At 42.7% G+C, this 19,151-nt stretch overlaps 1 protein-coding gene across 2 annotated transcripts in view; it reads right to left on the reverse strand.

The window, feature by feature from the left end:
• The window catches only part of DOCK11 (dedicator of cytokinesis 11), a 193,665-nt gene that overhangs the window by 87,199 nt on the left and 87,315 nt on the right, over nt 1–19,151 (reverse strand). For both annotated transcript variants that reach the window (XM_060291970.1, XM_060291969.1), the window contains exons 21-26: nt 11,279–11,400; nt 10,579–10,665; nt 9,142–9,231; nt 2,926–3,044; nt 1,063–1,132; nt 856–981 (exon numbers count right to left, since the gene is read on the reverse strand). In XM_060291970.1, the coding sequence (XP_060147953.1) occupies nt 856–981; nt 1,063–1,132; nt 2,926–3,044; nt 9,142–9,231; nt 10,579–10,665; nt 11,279–11,400 (614 nt within the window). The remainder of the gene's footprint in view (nt 1–855; nt 982–1,062; nt 1,133–2,925; nt 3,045–9,141; nt 9,232–10,578; nt 10,666–11,278; nt 11,401–19,151) is intronic.

A 19,151-nucleotide genomic window follows, 5' to 3' on the forward strand; every position in this document is an offset into this window, starting at 1 on the left:
TTTGTCTCTGAACTTTAGTAACATTTTAAAGTGATCGCAATTGTCCAAGTCCCACAGGATACCTTCAAATTGTGTTGGCAAAAAGGTAGTAGTGTACCTTAGGGCTGGCTGGTGATGTACAAAGGCTGTTTGGTGGGAATGTTTAACTCAGTGGGGAGGGGTGTTTTATCACTGACACTGCTTTGAGTTGCCTACATGTGGTGATAAGAGCAAACCAACTTTTAGTTTACTTTAGTATTGCTTTTAGATTCTCTATAGACAGTGAATTGTATTATGGCCTGCACCCAGTGGGGGACCCAACCCTGCCCTTGGTACAACACTGGGGCCAGCCCAAGTAGCAGAGGTGTTTGTGTAAGTGTAATTTGAAGGGTACAGAGAAGCCTCAAGCAGATACATCCTAAAATACCCAAAATTGAAATTCTACCATTATTAACAGGAATAGTAAAAACATGACAATAATAAGAGCCACCATTTGAGTGCCTACTATGTGCCAGAAACAACACGTTAAATGCTTTGCTTATATTTTAGAAGTGAGGAAGTGGAGGCTCAGGACTGCTAAGTAACAGGCTCCGGGTCACAGAACTATTATGCAGTGAATAGAGGATTCTAGCCCAGGTCTATCTCCTCCAAAATTCTTCGTATTACACATTCGACTGTGGGCAGGATGGGGTGGGAAGGGTGAAGGGAATGAAGGAGGTTCTGTGGAGAACTTGGGGGAAAAGGATGTGTAGGTAAAGTGGTGAGGAAAAGGAAAGTCACACGAGGAAACGATGAAAGACTAGAAGTGAAATGGGAGGGTATCAAACAAGCATATCTCTGGCTGCTTTTCTTGCCTGCCGTGTCCTGTGCCCTTACCTTCAGCAGTTTGTTTATTGCTAAAAAGTCTGCAGACTGTTTCAATACCGCTATCATCGTAGTAGCCAGAGTTTCATGTATCAGCTGGGCCTGAGGAGTACTGGGTTTTTCAGGTCGGAAGCTATACTACAATCAAAGAAAACGAGCTGTGAGACAAAATTCTCTCAGAAGACAAGCTGCTCAGAAAGAAAGCTTTACTCCACAAACCTTTATGAAGGATCTTAAATAATTATCCAAGCCTTCTTCATGGCACTTTGATACGATATGTAAGAGAACCCTGAAACAACATTCACAAAAGTCAGCATGTCAGGCTACAATTAACCACTACAGTTTGATTGTTCGATAAAACCATCATACTTAACCCTAAAAATACCTAATACTGCCTGAATAATTAAAGGTGAGGTGACCGCATTAAATGTCATATTAGTTTGGGTCTAACAGAGATTTCAGCATCTAACACGCTCAGGGTCTTGTAAAATATGTTTCCTGGTTCAAAAGACGGATATTCTATTTTGGCAACCCAGATATTTCATCTCCTTTCTAAACCACATTTGAAGTGTGGTCATAACTACCATATAGTGTAAAAAAAAAAAAAAAAACCACCTTCAGTAAGGTAAATATTGAAATCCACTCTAGTGAGAATAAAAGGAAAAGAATAGAAAAAAAATGTTAAGCATGACAACAGATTGGGGAAAAGGGAAGGGAGAGACAGAGCAGGTATAATGATATGAACTAAAATTGGAAGTAAACCTAAGATTCATAGAAAGTTTTAAAATTATGAGACCAGCAGTGGTTCTCCAACTTTAGCGTGCCTCAGAAACACCTGGAGGGTACAGTGCTCACCCCTCTCCCAGAGTTTCTGATTTTTTAGGTCTGGGGTGAAGTTCAATGATTAGCATTTTTAATAAGCTCCTAGGTGATATTGATGCTGCTGGTCTGGGAACCACATTTTCAGAACAACTGGGCTAGAATAATGCTTTTTAAATTTGCAACCAGACTATGCCCAGCAGCAGAGAAGAGCAAACAGTATGGAGGTGTGTGGAGCCTCAGCCCTGAGGCTCCAGACAGGCTCAACAGAAGTGGCAACAGCAGAAGCAGCAAAGCCAGAAAGAGCCAGCACTGAGCTCACAATTTTTTGGAAAACTCCTGTTTTAATTTCAAAATTCAGGTGCATTTTGCATCCTACTCTACAATATATCCTTGTTTGTTTTCATATAAAAAGAACACTCCATTATTCTTTCGAGTACAATTTGATGGCCTAGGGCCACTCTGTCCAATGTGAGAGCCACTAGTCACAAGTGGCGATTAAATGAATTAAAATTAACTACGATTAACACTTCAGTTCCTGGGCTTCCCTGGTGGTGCAGTGGTTGAGAGTCCGCCTGCCGATGCAGGGGACGCGGGTTCGTGCCCCGGTCCGGGAGGATCCCACATGCCGCGGAGCGGCTGGGCCCTTGAGCCATGGCCGCTGGGCCTGCGCGTCCGGAGACTGTGCCCCGCACGGGAGAGGCCACAGCGGTGAGAGGCCCGCGTACCGCAAAGAAAAAAAACAAAAAAAACCTTCAGTTCCTCAGTTACACTAGCCACATTTCAAGTGCTCAACAGCTAAATGTGCCTAATGGCCACCATATTGGAAAGCACAGGTATAGAACATTTCCATGACTGGAGAAAGTTCTACTGGACAAGACTGGTCAAGGGCAATGGTTCTCAAACTCCCTTGCATTAGGGAATCATCAGGGAAACTTAAAAAAAAAAATACTGATGCTGAGTTCCACCTTCAGAGATTCTGGTTTAATTGGTATGAAGTATCGTCCGGGAACAGACATTTTTAAAAGCTTCTAGCATGCAGCAGCTTTAGAACCTCTGGTTGAGGAAGTTTATCCTATGGTTTCTGGTATCATCTGTCCCTGGGGATATAAGTCCCCTGGTCTGAGAAGTATGAAACTAGAGAAAACTGATATTAGATTTCTGACTTTGGGGTTCTCATTTGGAAGATAAATTTATATTTCACATGAAGAAATGCAAAAGGAAACAAAAGTTGCTTCTTGGTATTACGACACTGAAACTCACATGGTGCAGTTGATAGGCACGTCATCTTCATGGGTCATATTTGTGAGGACTCGGAAGAGTTGCATAAGAATTACAGGCAGAAACTGTATCATGACTTGGATCTCCATGGCATGCAAACACTAAAATAAGTCATTATTAGTTATGAAAATAAACCAAAATATGATATAACTTGCAAAGGTGAAACAACAAAAAATTAAGTAATGAAAACTACATTCACTAGAATATAAGCTCACTTTAAACACGAGCTTCAGGGGATAGGGGACTTTGTCAGTTACTTTAGCCACATCTCTAGTTTGGCACTCAGATTCTGTTAGTTCATTTAATATTAAATGCTCTATTGAAGATAAGTATAACTGGGATCAACAGGTTTTGGAATAAAGACAACAGACTCTTGGTAAACCAACACTCAATCAGGGCGAGGAGCAGGCATGTTTGGAGGTAATGGAGACGGGCCTACCAGCCCCCAAGTTCGTGTGTTTTACAGGGGCAAGTGGGCCATTACTTTGTGGCGAGAAGTTACGTGGGATTCAATAAAGTGTGTTTCTATATATAATTGGCTTTACACTAGCACCATCCACAAGCTGAGGCAGTTCTGCCTTCTAACATCTCACAATACATTTCTTCAAAGTGCTAACACTCATCTCTACTGATTAGTATCTTGACATCAAAAAGAAGAAATATGTCCGTGTATACATAGAAATGATACAAGCAGCTAAATATGTAAAATGTCTTCCTTCTTACTTCCCTTCTCTCTGCATTCATTTATTCACTCATTCATTCACTCACTCATTTAGTCAACTGGCCAACCAAAAAAACCTCACTGAGCACCTTCTACACCAATTCAATATTTAGTGCCCTGGGAAATATAGACACAGGTAAAACAAGTCTCTGTACTAAGGAACTCAGCATTTACCTTTCATAGCTTCCCTTACTCTTGCTCTATGTTGCCATTCTTACTCTCAGCATCCCTTTTCAGGCTTTTCTCATCTATATTTGAATCATCTCAACAGTGACCTCTGAGATTTCCGGGCAGCCTCTCTTCAATCGGATGCAATAAGGCAAGAAACTGAGCTCAGGGAACCCATGGTCTATCCTTCAGGTTTTCCCTTCCTTTTGCCCTCTCTCTTCTATCCTTACAGCCATCGCCCTTTTTCAGAACTCTAACCTATAACCAAAATAGTCTAATAATTTTCTAGTAGGTCTCTGTACACTTTCTCCTCACTCCCAATATGTCTCTCATTTCCAAAACTTAATCCTCCTCAAATAGGGGTTACATCAGGCCACCTTGTGCCACCAACAAGAATCTTTTGATGCTTCTCCATGACCTAGGGCAGTGGTTCTCAACCAGAGACCATGTGCCACAACCCAACCCCAACGTCCAGAGACGTTTTGAGCTGTCACAATTGGCGGTGTGTGTGTGTGTGTGTGTGTGTGTGTGTGTGTGTGTGTGTGTGTGTGTGTGTGTGTGTGTGTGTGTGTGTGTGTGTGTGTGTGTGTGTGTGTGCGCGCGCGCTACTGACATCTAGTGGATAGGCCAGAGATGCTTCTAAACACCCTCCAGTGAACAGGACAGCCCTTTACAACAAAGACTTATCCTGCCCCAAATGTCAATAGTGCCAAGTTTGAGAAACTCTGACCCAGGTATTAAGTCTAAGTTACTTAAGACCCAGCTTACACTCTTAACCTTAACACTCATCATTCTTCACGAGGCCACACTGGTGTCTCGACTGCTCCTTGAATATATCAATGCACTGCTACCTTTGTTCACACTTTGTAGCCAAATCCTCACCACCCTTCCCAGTCAAGTTCAAACCCCCAGTTCAGTGAAGCCATTCATTCACTCATTCAACAAAGGCATACTGAATGAACTTTCAATTGCCAAGCACATCAAAAAAACATGGTTCCTACCATCAAGAAGTTCACAGACTGTGTGGGGAAAACACATGGAACTAAATCACTGCGATACAAACACTAAACAGTAAAACAGTGGTATGTACAAGGCGTACAGAGGAAGAAGCAGCCGAGTCGGCCAGTGAGGAGGGACTGTCATATGAGGCTTCAGAAAGGAGGAAGGTTCAAGGATCGTTAAGTAGGATCACATCAAGTAGAAAAGAGAGACGGACCTTCCATGCAGAAGTCATCTCCCTGCACCAGTACTGTTCCTCTGGAATTTATTCTCCACACAGCAGCCAGAGGGTTCTTTTGGAAAGGCAAATTCCACAATGTCATTTCCCTCTGTTACAAACAAAACCAACCACCACGAACAAAAAGTTGTGAAGGGCTCCCCGTCCTACATGTACCCTGCCTATCACTCCCCACTCATCTGAGGCCATCCTCCTGCTTTGCTGCTCAATGTGCTCTAGCTACGTTGTCTTTGCTTTTCTTCTTTCCACACATCCCACTGCAAAGTGTTTACACCTGCTGCAATATTCTGTCATCCTTTTACACAGCTTTATCACCTATGGCTGTCTTCCTCCCATCAGCTTCTTTTCAGCTTGAAATGGTGTCATCTCCTAGACAGGCCTTCCCTGACAAGTCCATCTTGACTGCACTCCTGGTCATGCTAGAGCCCATTAACCTGTTCTATTTTCTTCACAGCACTCATCCCTATGTAATGTGACTTACTTATTTATAATCTCTCTACCCCAACTAGAGGAGGTATGTTGTCTAACTCGTTCCCATTACAGTCCCAGCATTCAGTACAATATGTGACCCATGGTAGGTGCTCAATAAATATTTGAGGGATGACTGAATAAATGAATAAAATAAGGAACCAAAGGGATAAAGATGGGAACCCTCTAGTCTCAGTGGTTCCTCGGTTTTGTGAACTCTTAGCATTTATACCCTGTATCACGCATTTGACATTTAACTACATATTGCTTTGGACTATCACTTGTACTACTGACTTATATTGTCATTTGACTTAAGTGGATCCTGTCTCTCTGACTGGTTGTAAGATCCCTACAGACAATGAGCCTAAGTCATTCTTCTCTGCAAGCACCACAGCATCTAGGAAAATACTGAACACATAATAAGGCCTCAACATGTAGATGGTTAAATGAAGTGATGAAACACTGTCATTTACAAGGACAACAGGTAGCAAGGTTTGATAGAAAGAAAACAGGACTAGGAGTCAAGAGACACATCAAGAGACAGGCTTGGCTCAGCTCTGCTAGTAATCAGAATGACCACAGGCAAATCACTCTCCTGGGGCCTCAGTTTTCTCATCTGTAAAACAAAATCGCTAAAGATCCCTTTCAGCGCTAACACTCCATACAGGAGCTCTTTCTATAATCACATGGCATTTCATTCACTGCCACTAGAGGGCAAGCATAGGTCACATAAATATCAGAAATTCCACACCCTTAAAAACGCAAATATGAGTACTTTCTTTTTCCTCCATTCTAAGAATACCAGTATAGGAAAATAGTGTTCTGTTCAATTCTGTTAAAACTTTTACAAAGCTTCCCCACTGGAAGAAAAAGCCAATGATCTCAACAGACAATGCACTCATACGTAGAGCGGGAGTTCGAGACATTCCCCAAGAAAAGGATTTGAAGTTAGATGACTACTATACTTCTTAATGATAATTAAGAATCGTAGCCACCATGTATCGGCTACCTCCCTGACTCTACCCTTCCAACAATATATTTTCGGTATGGTAGGCAGAATGGTACTTTAAAACCAAAGTCACATCATATTAGGAGGCCTGACCTGACCAGCAACCCAGCCACCTTTCCAATGTGAGGGCCTATCATTCTGTGTGCCAGACACACTGGAACTCCGGCTGTTCCTTGAGCACACCAAGCAAGCTCCTCAGGGCCTCTGCCCTTGCTATTCCCAGCTCTCCCCCAGAATTCCACATAGCTGGCACCCTCCTTTCCTTTAGGTCTCTGTCAAACATCACTTTACTGGAGAGCTCTTCTCTGACACTTTATCTAAAAGAGGGACTCCTTATCACTCCTACTCTCCTGCACTATGTTGTGGTTTTCTTTATAGCACTTATTACCACCTGACATGACATACACAGTCGGCCCTCCGTATCCACACATTCCGCATCTGTGGATACGGAGAGCTGACTGCAAGGGACTTGAGCATCTTTGGACTTTGGTATCTATGGAGGGTCCTGGAACCAATCCCCCGAGGATACAGAGGGACCAGTGTGTGTGTGTGTGTGTGTGTGTGTGTGTGTGTGCGCGCGCGCGCGCGTATGCATTTATGTGTTTATTGTCCATCTGTCTCCACAACAAAGTAAGCTCCTTGAAAACAGGGATATTGTTTGTTTTTTTCATTTATCCTCCCAATGTTTAGAATGAAGCCTGGCCCGTAGGATGCACTCAAGAAAAAAGTGTGGAATGAATGAATACTATAGAGCAGATGCCTTATCTCACTGCGGCCTGTAACCACCCTACAAGTGGGTAGTTCTGTTTTGTTTTTTAACATCTTTATTGGAGCATAATTGCTTTACAATGGTGTGTTAAGTTTCTGCTGTATAACAAAGGGAATCAGCTATACATATACATCTATCCCCATATCTCCTCCCTCTTGCGTCTCTCTCCCACCCTCCCTATCCCACCCCTCTAGGTGGTCACAAAGCACCGAGCTGATCTACCTTTGCTATGCGGCTGCTTCCCACTAGCTAGCTATTTTACATTTGGTAGTGTATATATGTCCATGCCACTCTCTCACTTCGTCCCAGCTTACCCTTCCCCCTCCCCGTGTCCTCAGGTCCATTCTCTAGTAGGTCTGCGTCTTTATTCCCGTCTTGCCCCTAGGTTCTTCATGACCATTTTTTCTTTTTCTTTTTTTTAGATTCCATAAATATGTCTTAGCATACGGTATTTGTTTTTCTCTTTCTGACTTATTTCACTCTGTATGACAGTCTCTAGGTCCATCCACCTCACTACAAATAACTCAATTTCGTTTCTTTTTATGGCTGAGTAATATTCCACTGTATATATGTGCCACATCTTCTTTATCCATTCATCTGTCGATGGACACTTAGGTTGCTTCCATGTCCTGGCTATTGTAAATAGAGCTGCAATGAACATTGTGGTCCATGACTCTTTTTGAATTATGGTTTTCTCAGGGCATATGCCCAGTAGTGGGACTGCTGGGTTGTATGGTAGTTCTATTTTTAGTTGTTTGAGGAACCTCCATACTGTTCTCCATAGTGGCTGTATCAATTCACATTCCCACCAACAGTGCAAGAGGGTTCCCTTTTCTCCACATCCTCTCCAGCATTTATTGTTTGTAGAGTTTTTGATGATGGCCATTCTGACTGGTGTGAGGTGATACCTCATTGTAGTTTTGATTTGCATTTCTCTCATGACTACAAGTAGGTTTTTATCTTTATGTGAGAGAAGTAGAAACAAAGGCTTGGAGAAGTTAAGTAAGTTGGTCAAGGTCAATCACAGAGCTAATAAGTGACAGACCTGGGACACAAATTCAGTTTGTGATTCCAGAACCCATATGTGTATTACCTCATGTCATAGTACCTCTCTGAAAGAAATGAACCTTTTCATTTCCTGAGAATATCATTCACTATTAACATATGCCTAAAGGGAAATCCTGTAGAGGCTTCATTTAAAATAAAAATGCCTCAGACTGGCCATGGCTGATCTACTGAAAAGAAAAGTCACTGTTAGCTGGGTTCCATGACGTGTGCCCTGTCCCACCCCATTAGGGAATAAATGGAGTCTTGGATTCTCAATACATTTGATAAAATATGGCGTTACTTATGACTCCCTCCTATGCAACATGCAGAAACTAGGTTCTCTTTTTTTAGCTGACCCTTCTGATAATCTTTCACCGATGAACACAGGAATCATTTCACATTTCATTCCAAGCAAAAGTGACTCCATTTCTCCTGGCCCTTTCCCCCAAGCTTTCTCCACCTTTACCTGGCCATCGGCAAGATGAGAAAAGGCCCGGAAAAATCAATTTATGGAACTGAAATAAACATTTTCATGAGATTTTCAAAAATACGTCAACGAATTCTGGCTAAAACATTTTCTTCCTAATGTAGCAATTCTGCGGTCTGCTTCTAAACAGCCCCTTGATGGAAAAGCACATAATAGAAAGTGTTCTCTTGAGGATACACGGCCAAAGGTATTTTTAAAGGGTTCGTTTGATTTTTTTTCCCCCACGTCAAAAAATGTGGCAACCGAATGACATGAAAAACAAACCTTTCACAGAAAGCTACTGTTCATTTACCTTTAAATATTTAATGAGCTCCCCTGGAACTTCTTTTGAGCCTGACTGAATCAGCTGGCAATGATGGAAGAATTTGTGCACATGTAGATCCTGAAAAAGAGAAGGACACAGCCATGTGAAATTTGATTCATTTCTTTTTATTTTTTAACATCTTTATTGGAGTATAATTGCTCTACAATGGTGTGTTAGTTTCTGCTGTACAACAAAGTGAATCAGCTGTACGTATACATACATCCCCATATCTCCTCCCTCTTGCGTCTCCCTCCCTCCCACCTGCAAAGCACAGGCTCCGCCCCCGCACCACACCCCACCACCCCGGAACCTTGGAAACCTGTTTCCCTGGGTCTTCTAATGGCCAGACTCAGCACCTGCAGCTACCAACATGCATGTTCCTAAATGAGTCCCACAGTCCTCTCGGCCATCACACAAAGCCGCAAAACCAGGCACATTCAGCATGTACCTAAGCACACCGGGTAGGTCACCATTTATGCCCAAGTAGTCACACATTTGTTTAATCTCTTTTTTGGCTCGTGTAGCCTCCGAAGTTGGGCTGCTTCTATATTTTAATGAAACGAGCAGGAAGAGAGGTCTGAATTGACAGGTGAAGAAAACGTAGCAGCAGGGAGTCACCAGAACAAGTCCCAGGCATTCAGTGCCCAATGTACCCTGGCCCTGCACCGGTCAGCGTCCAGCTGTCCCATATGGAATCTACAGATATTGAATTTGTGGACGGCATGGACTGTATCAGGAACCAGAATCATGAAATTCGGATTTTGACCTGCTTCCTCTAATTATTACCTGTGTGACCTCGGGTAAATCATCTAACCCGAGCGAGCCTCGGTTTCTTTTCCTCTAAAATGATGAAGTGGGCAGGGGGAATTGAGAGGGACCTTGTAGGCCACACCAAAGAGCGTGGACTTCACCTTCTCCATCCGTGATTTTTCAAACTGTGCTTGAGGCATCTCACAGATACTTGATCCTAATTTCATGGATGCCGAGGCTAAGAGCAAACTGTAGTAGCCAGCCATGATCCACTGACTGCAAATTTCTGTGTTCAACTCTAGTCTAACCATGAGAGAAATGTCAGACAAATCCCAACAGAGGGGCATCCTACAAAATACCAGTAGTCCTGAAAACTGACAAGGTGACCAAAAACAATGAAAGTCTCGGAACTTGTCACCGCCAAGAAGAGCCTAAGGAGATATGACAACTAAATGTAACACGCTATACTGGATAGAATCCTGAAACAGAAAAGGGGCATTAATAGGTAAAAGGATTTGGTAATTTGAGAAGAATTTTTAACTTTGAGCCATTATTAAGAATGATGTTATTACAAATGAGAAAGTCTTCTAAGGCTGCAGAATCGAATACAGTCTATTTTAATCCAGAAATATAGTCAAGTATTAAAATTGACAAAATTCAGGTGATGCAACTTACTTGAGTATAAATGGTAGACTCCAAGTGACTTTTAATCTTCAACAAAGGCTTTGCACCATCTACCCACTTAATATCCACATTAGACTGCTGTGAAGAGAAAATACACACATGAGTTTCTGTACCATAGCAATGGATAGATGAGCAACATATAACGCCCTTATGCATTTCAACATTTTCTTTCAGAAACAGATGTGTTCATTTTGCACATAGGGAATTATTGGAGAAAATAACATGCCTTTAGAATAAATGTATCCTAAACCATTTTGAATTTCCAATCCTTTGCAGGCTGATACTTTTCCAAATGACAATAAAAATTACTAAATAAATGAATTCTTTTCATGACGCACAAAATCGAAGTCCCATTTTAAAAATCGTTATCAGAATCAACAGACGTGAGGTTACTTTGTCAACCTATTATACAAGCTTCTCAACACTCATTTTCTATACTTACCTTCATCGTGGACCAGCACCGGCCCTCAAACCACACTCTGAGTAGCCATCAACCAGACCAAACTATCGACTATGCCAACGGTATTCTACTTTTTAAACATTTCATCACATACGTATAACTGAATCACTTTGCTGGACAGCAGAAATTAACACGATGCTGTAAATCAACTGTACTTCAATACAGTTTTTTAAAAAGAGGGGGAAAAACACTTCATCATGATTACTTCAACAAATACAGATATTTTCCTACCCTTCTTGATTCGGCATCATTCAGGTTCAAGTAACCTGGGGGAAGATTAGCGGAAACTGGCAGCTGCTGCTCAAACGTGATGATTCTACCATCCTTCAGCAAAGGTACCCAGGCAAAGCCAACTGCCAAGACAATAAACAACCATGAGAAACGAAATCGCAAATGCACTTAGCTACACCAATGTCTGCTCACTGGGGAGCAGGGCAGGTCTGTATGTGGGAGTCCAGGTGTTGGGCATCCGAGTACTGGGGAAGGAACAATGAGTTTGTATCGCTTCCTAATCCTAGCCTGACCACTAACAGGTTATTCATGCTACCTCCTTGACTATAATGATGGAAACAACAACACACAGCTCTTCTATCAGAGTGATTGAGAAACCAAAGTGAGCTAATATACCAAAACACTTGAAAACTTTTAAAGTGCATCAATTTCATCATCTTGGCACAGTGGGGGAGAATTTTTGGTAGACTTATGTTTTAAACGATTCAGATGTCTCTCGTCCATCCTTACAGAGTCTCATATCTGAGACAACAATCACCATTGTTGCTTCCAGCAACCCTAGGGCAAGCAAGGGACTGCAGAAAATTAAGGTCACAAGTCAACGTTACGTTCCATACTTATACAAGGCAGTATCTATCTGGGCAGTTTTCCTGATTACAGAAGGAAGAGCGGTAGTAGGAGAATGCAGCCAGGGCACAGTGCTTACAACTGCAATCCACTGAGAGATTTTCCTCCCAGTCTCTACATTTCTTAACAGTTCTACCCCAAAGAGCCTCTTGGCTTCCTATTAGAAAACTCATCATGTTGTAGCTAAAAAAGCCAGAGCCATCTGTGTTGCTCAAGTCAAGCGATGTCAGTATTTCCATTATAGAGATTACTCTGGGCTTCAAGTGTTTATATAACTCAGCTATAAAAAAGCTTGCTCTGGACTGAGCTCTGGCATATGAGAGAGGGTGTTGGCTGGAGAGTACTTTTGAAAGCCATTGCTTTCTGATGTTTTGAAATACTTTGCGTGAGTGCGTGTGTGTGTGTGTGTGTGTGTGTGCACGCGTGCGTGTGTTTACACTGTGAGCACAGAAGTCAACACAAATCTGGTTAGAATGTTTTCATTCACGTGTTTAATTTGGCAAATGCTTTAATTCTTAAAGAGATTAATATGTTGCTTTCTCTAAGCAGACTGAAAGGCTTTCTCAGATGCTGAAACATGCCTGAAGGGCATCTGACTAGTACAACTTCAGAAATGCTCTACCCAGAGATCTTCTTTTAGAAAAAGCAGAGGAAAGTAACATGAGCAGAAAAACCATGCAAAAGGACTCTGTCAAAGTCGTTAAACTGAAAATTAGACACATGACAAAAGGTTTCCAGTCAGAAAGTAGGAAAAGGAAAATATAGTTCTTCTTCTTAGGCAACATTTTTTTTTCCTTATAGAAATTCTTACTGAGATATAATAAAGATGCCATACAATTCATCTACTGAATATTTAAAGTATATAATTCAATGGTTCTTAGTATATTCACAGAGCTGTGCATCTATTGCCACTATCTAATTCCAGAACTTTTTCATCACCCCAAAAAGGAACTCCGTAACCCCTTAGAAGTCACACCCTACTTTCCCTTCTTCCAGTCCCGGCCAACCACTGATCTCCTTTCTGTCTCTGTGGAATTGCTTAGGCAACATTTTGCACTGTGAATCAATCAGGGCGTGGCCAAGGGTGTCTTGCAGTCAAAACTCATCTAGCACACTTGGAAGCTATCAAGGTACAATGTCAAGCACAAGCCATCTGGCTCAAAGATGTGAAGCCACTTAAAGGATGGACAGTTAAAAGTGATGAGTGGTGGGGAGGGAGGGATAAATTAGGAGTTTGGGATTAACAGATACACACTACTCTACATAAAATAAACAACTAGGACCTACTGTATAGCACAGGGAACTAACTATATTCAATATCTTGTAATAACCTATAATGGAAAAGAATCTGAAAAAGAATATATATATATATATATATAGGTGTATATACTGAATCACTTTGCTGTACACCTGAAACATTGTAAATCAACTATACTTCAAATAATTTTTTAATATACTTTTTAAAAAAGTGATGAGTGGCACATAGAACCACCATCTCACACTCCACTAAGCAACTTGCCCAATCTGTCTAGGATTTGGATAAGGAAATAGTCATTTGTTGCTCAGGAGGTGCACTGTTATAGGTTCTTATCATTCTGCCAGATTTCTTCTCAAACTGCAAGGTCCCTACCCTGAATGAACTGCAATTTCTATGGGGATCTAGAAGAGGACCACCCTATCCACAAAGGGAACTTCCTAATATTCAGTCCTGCTGTGGGCCGGGCATCACTCAGATGTCTCACTAGCACCTCAAACTCAACATCAGTCAAAACCTACCATCCCTACCCACAATTCTGCTACCTGGCAATACCTTCTTTCCAGTTTCGAAACTTTAGTGCTAACTTTGAATTACCTCTCTAGTGGCCAATCACTTGCCAGGTTCAGTATATTCCTCTGCAATTCTCTTTTCCTCCACCCCACCCCCCCACGTTACAGCCATAGTGCGGCCCCCTTTCTCTCCTGGACTTCAGAAATAGCCCCCTAACTGGTGTTTCCTCCTTCCTTCCTTCTTCCTGCTCCAACTCACCTCACCCATTATATTGCTGCCTGATTAGATTTCCTGCAAAACAGCTCTTACTGGTGTTTACAACCCTCCAGTATTTCCTTATTGGTAACAGAATAAAATCAAACCCACAACTTGGCATTCAGGGCTTTCCACCGTCTGATGCTTCCTTTCCAACCTGGAGTCCTATGATTCCCTCCCCAGTACCCTGTGCTTTGATCCTATTGAATTACTTGTGGTTCCCTGTCCAGACCCCTCAATACTCTGCCTCTGTACCAGCTGTTCCTTCATCCTGGAATCCTCTACCTTCCTACCATCACTGCATTATCAAACTCTACCCTGCCCTTTAAGGCCTCACCCAAACACCATGTCCTCCTGGAACCCTTACCTAATTCCCAGCCACTTGGCTCTCCACCAGCTGAAGTAATAACTCGCTCTTCTCTGACATCACACAGCGCCATTTTCTAGGTAACTACTACTTTCTGTCTTGTGTTATAAATGTCTACATAGGTCTCATTTCCCCTACTAGATCATGTGCTCACTGAAGATGAGATCTATGCTTGGTTCTCCACTGTATTCTCCATAGTACCTCCTATAATATCTTGTACATAATACATACGCAGACATATTTGCTGAGTGAATGAACAAACGAACAAATTTAAGATTGGTCCAGGGACTTCCCTGGTGGTGCAATGGTTAAGAATCCGCCTGCCAGTGCAGGGGACATGGGTTCGCTCCCTGGTCCGGGAAGATCCCACATGCCGCGGAGCAACTAAGCCCGTGTGCCACAGCTACTGAGCCTGGGCTCTAGAGCCCGTGCTGCGCAACAAGAGAAGCCACCGCAGTGAGAAGCCCGTGCACCGCAACAGAGTAGCCCCCACTCGCCGCAACTAGACGAAGCCTGCAGGCAACGAAGACCCAATGCAGCCAAAAATAAATAATAGGAGCTTCAAGATGGCGGAAGAGTAAGACGTGGAGATCACCTTCCTCCCCACAAATACATAATACATCTACATGTGCAACAACGCCTACAGAAAACCTACTGAACGCTGGCAGAAGACCTCAAACCTCCCAAAAGGCAAGAAACTCGCCATGTACCTGGGTAGGGCAAAAGAAAAAACAAAGACAAAAGAATAGGGACGGGACCTGCAACAGGGGGAGGGAGCTGTGAAGGAGGAAAGGTTTCCACACACTAGGAAGCTCCTTCGCTGGCAGAGACTGCAGGTGGTGGAGGTGGGGAGCTTGGGAGCCGCGGAGGAGAGCGCAGCAACAGGGGTGCGGAGGGAAAAGCGGAGAGATTCCCGCACAGAGGTCGGTGGAGACCTGCACTCACCAGCCCGAGAGGCTTGTCTGCTCACGTGCCCGCGTGGGCGGGGGCTGGGAGCTGAGGCTCGGGCTTCCGGCGAAGCGCCGGGAGAGGACTGGGGTTGGCGGAGTGAACACAGCCTGAGGGGCGGTAGTGCGCCACGGGTGGCCGGGAGGGAGTCCGGGAAAAGGTCTGGAGCTGCCGAAGAGGCAAGAGACTTTTTCTTGCCTCTTTGTTTCCTGCTGCGTGAGGAGAGGAGATTCAGAGCGCCGCTTAAAGTAGCTCCAGAGACAGGGGCGAGCCGCAGCTCTCAGCGCGGACCCCAGAGCCGGGCATGAGATGCTAAGGCTGCTACTGCAGCCACCACGAAGCCCGTGTGCAAGCACAGGTCACTCTCCCCACCTCCCCTCCCGGGAGCTTCTGCAGCCCGCCACTGCCAGGGTCCCGGGATCCAGGGACAACTTCCCCGGCAGAACGCACGGCGCGCCTGAGGCTGGTGCAACGTCACGCCGGCCTCTGCCGCCGCAGGCTCCCCCCTCCACCCCCACCCCTCGCACTCTGTGCCCCTCCCTCCCCCCGGCCTCAGTGAACCAGAGCCCCCGAATCAGCGGCTCCTTTAACCCCGTCCTGTCTGGGCGGGAACAGACGCCTCAGGCGACCTACACGCAGAGGCGGGGCCAAATCCAAAGCTGAACCCCCGGCAGCTGTGCGAACAAAGAAGACAAAGGGAAATCTCTCCCAGGAGTCTCAGGAGCAGCGGATTAAAGCTCCACAATCACTTGATGCACCCTGCATCTGTGGAATACCTGAATAGACAACGAATCATCCCAAATTGAGGAGGCGGGCTTTGGGAGCAATGATATATATATTTTTTCTCTTTTCGTGACTGTGTATGTGTATGATTCTGTGTGTGATTTTGTCTGTATAGCTTTGCTCTTACCATTTGTCCTAGGGTTCTGTCTCTTTTTTTTGTTTTTTTTAGTATAGTTTTTATCGCTTGCTAACATTGGTGGATTTGTTTTTTGGCTTGGTAACTCTCTTCTTTCTTTTTTTTATTACTTTTTAAAATTTTTTTAATAATTATTTTTTATTTAAAAACTTTTATTTTATCTTCTGCTTGCTTTCTTTCTTTTTTTTCTGCCTTTTACTCTGAGCTGTGTGGATGACAGGCTCTTGGTGCTCCAGCCAGGTGTCAGGTCTGTGCCTCTGAGGTGGGAGAGCCAAGTTCAGGACATTGGTCCACAAGAGACCTCCCAGCTCCACATAATATCAAACGGCGAAAACTAACACACCATTGTAAAGCAATTATACCGCAATAAAGATGTTAAAAAAAAATCAAACAGCGAAAATCTCCCAGAGATCTCCATCTCAACACCAGCACCCAGCTCCACTCAATGACCAGCAAGCTACAGTGCTGGACACCCTATGCCAAACAACTAGCAAGACAGGAACACAACCCCATCCATTAGCACAGAGGCTGCCTAAAATTATAATAAGGCCACAGACACCCCAAAACACACCACCAGACGTGGACCTGCCCACGAAAAGACAAGATCCAGCCTCATCCACCAGAACACAGGCACTAGTCCCCTCCACCAGGAAGCCCGCACAACCCACTGAACCAACCTTAGCCACTGCAGACAGACACCAAAAACAACGGGAACTATGAACCTGCAGCCTGCAAAAAGGAGACCCCAAACACAGTAAGTTAAGCAAAATGAGAAGACAGAGAAGCACACAGCAGATGAAGGAGCAAGGTAAAAACCCACCAGACCTAACAAATGAAGAGGAAATAGGCAGTCTACCTGAAAAAGAATTCAGAATAATGATAGTAAAGATGACCCAAAATCTTGGAGACAGAAGGGACAAAATACAAGAAACTTTAAACAAGGACCTAGAAGAAGTAAAGAGCAAACAAACATTGATGAACAACACAATAAATGAAATTAAAAATTCTCTGGAAGGGATCAATAACAGAATAACTGAGGCAGAAGAATGGAGAAGTGACCTGGAAGATAAAATAGTGGAAATAATTACTGCAGAGCAGAATAAAGAAAAAAAATGAAAAGAATTGAGGACAGTCTCAGAAACCATTGGGACAACATTAAACGCACCAACATTCGAATTATAGGGGTCCCAGAAGAAGAACAGAAAATGAAAGGGACGGAGAAAATATTTGAAGAGATTACAGTTGAAAACTTCCCTAATATGGGAAAGCAAATAGTTACTCAAGTCCAGGAAGCACAGAGAGTCCCATACAGGATAAATCCAAGGAGAAACACACCAAGACACATATTAATCAAACTATCAAAAATTAAATACAGAGAAAAATATTAAAAGCAGCAAGGGAAAAACAACAAATAACACACAAGGGAATCCCCATAAGGTTAACAGTTGATCTTTCAACAGAAACTCTACAAGCCAGAAGGGAGTGGCAGGACATATTTAAAGTGATGAAGGAGAAAAACCTACAACCAAGATTACTCTACCCAGCAAGGATCTCATTCAGATTTGACAGAGAAATTAAAACCTTTACAGACAAACAAAAGCTAAGAGAATTCAGCACCACCAACCAGCTCTACAACAAATGAGAAGGAACTTCTCTAGGCAGGAAACACAAGAGAAGGAAAAGACCTACAATAACAAACCCAAAACATATTAAGAAAATGGTGATAGGAACATACATATCGATAATTACCTTAAATGTAAATGGACTAAATGCTCCCACCAAAAGACACAGACTGGCTGAATGGATACAAAAACAAGACCCATATATATGCTGTCTACAAGAGACCCACTTCAGACCTAGGGACACATACAGACTGAAAGTGAGGGGATGGAAAAAGATATTCCATGCAAATGGAAATCAAAAGAAAGCTGGAGATTCTCATATCACACAAAATAGACTTTAAAACAAAGAATATTAAAAAGGCAAAGAAGGACACTACATAATGATCAAGGGATCGATCCAAAAAGAAGATATAACAATTGTAGACATTTATGCACTCAACATAGGAGCACCTCGATACACGAGGCAAATACCAATAGCCATAAAAGGGGAAATCGACAGTAACACAACCATAGTAGGGGACTTTAACACCCCACTTTCACCAATGGACAGATCATCCAAAATGAAAATAAATAAGGAAACACAAGCTTTAAATGATACATTAAACAAGATGGACTTAACTGGTATTTATAGGACATTCCATCCAAAAACAACAGAATATACATTCTTCTCAAGTGCTCATGGAACATTCTCCAGGATAGATCATATCTTGGGTCACAAATCAAGCCTTGGTAAATTTAAGAAAACTGAAATCGTATCAAGCATCTTTTCCGACCACAACGCTATGAGACTAGATATCAGGAAAAAATCTGTAAAAAATACAAACACATGGAGGCTAAACCATACACTACTTAATTACCAAGAGATCACTGAAGAAATCAAAGAGGAAATCAAAAAATACCTAGAAACAAATGACAATGAAAACACGACAACCCAAAACCTATGGGATGCAGCAAAAGCAGTTCTAAGAGGGAAGTTTAGAGCAATAGAATCCTACATCAAGAAACAAGAAACATCTCATATAAACAACCTAACCTTACACCTAAAGCAATTAGAGAAAGAAGAACAAAAGAATCCCAAAGTTAGCAGAAGGAAAGAAATCATAAAGATCAGATCAGAAATAAATGAAAAAGAAATGAAGGAAACGATAGCAAAGATCAATAAAAATAAAAGCTGGTTCTTTGAGAAGATAAACAAAATTGATAAACCACCAGCCAGACTCATCAGGAAAAAAAGGGAGAAGACTCAAATCAATAGAATTAGAAATGAAAATGGAGAAGTAACAACTGACACTGCAGAAATACACAGGATCATGAGAGATTACTGAAGCAACTCTATGCCAATAAAATGGACAACCTGGAAGAAATGG

Source organism: Globicephala melas, chromosome X (genome assembly GCF_963455315.2).
Source record: "Globicephala melas chromosome X, mGloMel1.2, whole genome shotgun sequence".
Lineage (NCBI taxonomy): Eukaryota > Metazoa > Chordata > Mammalia > Artiodactyla > Delphinidae > Globicephala > Globicephala melas.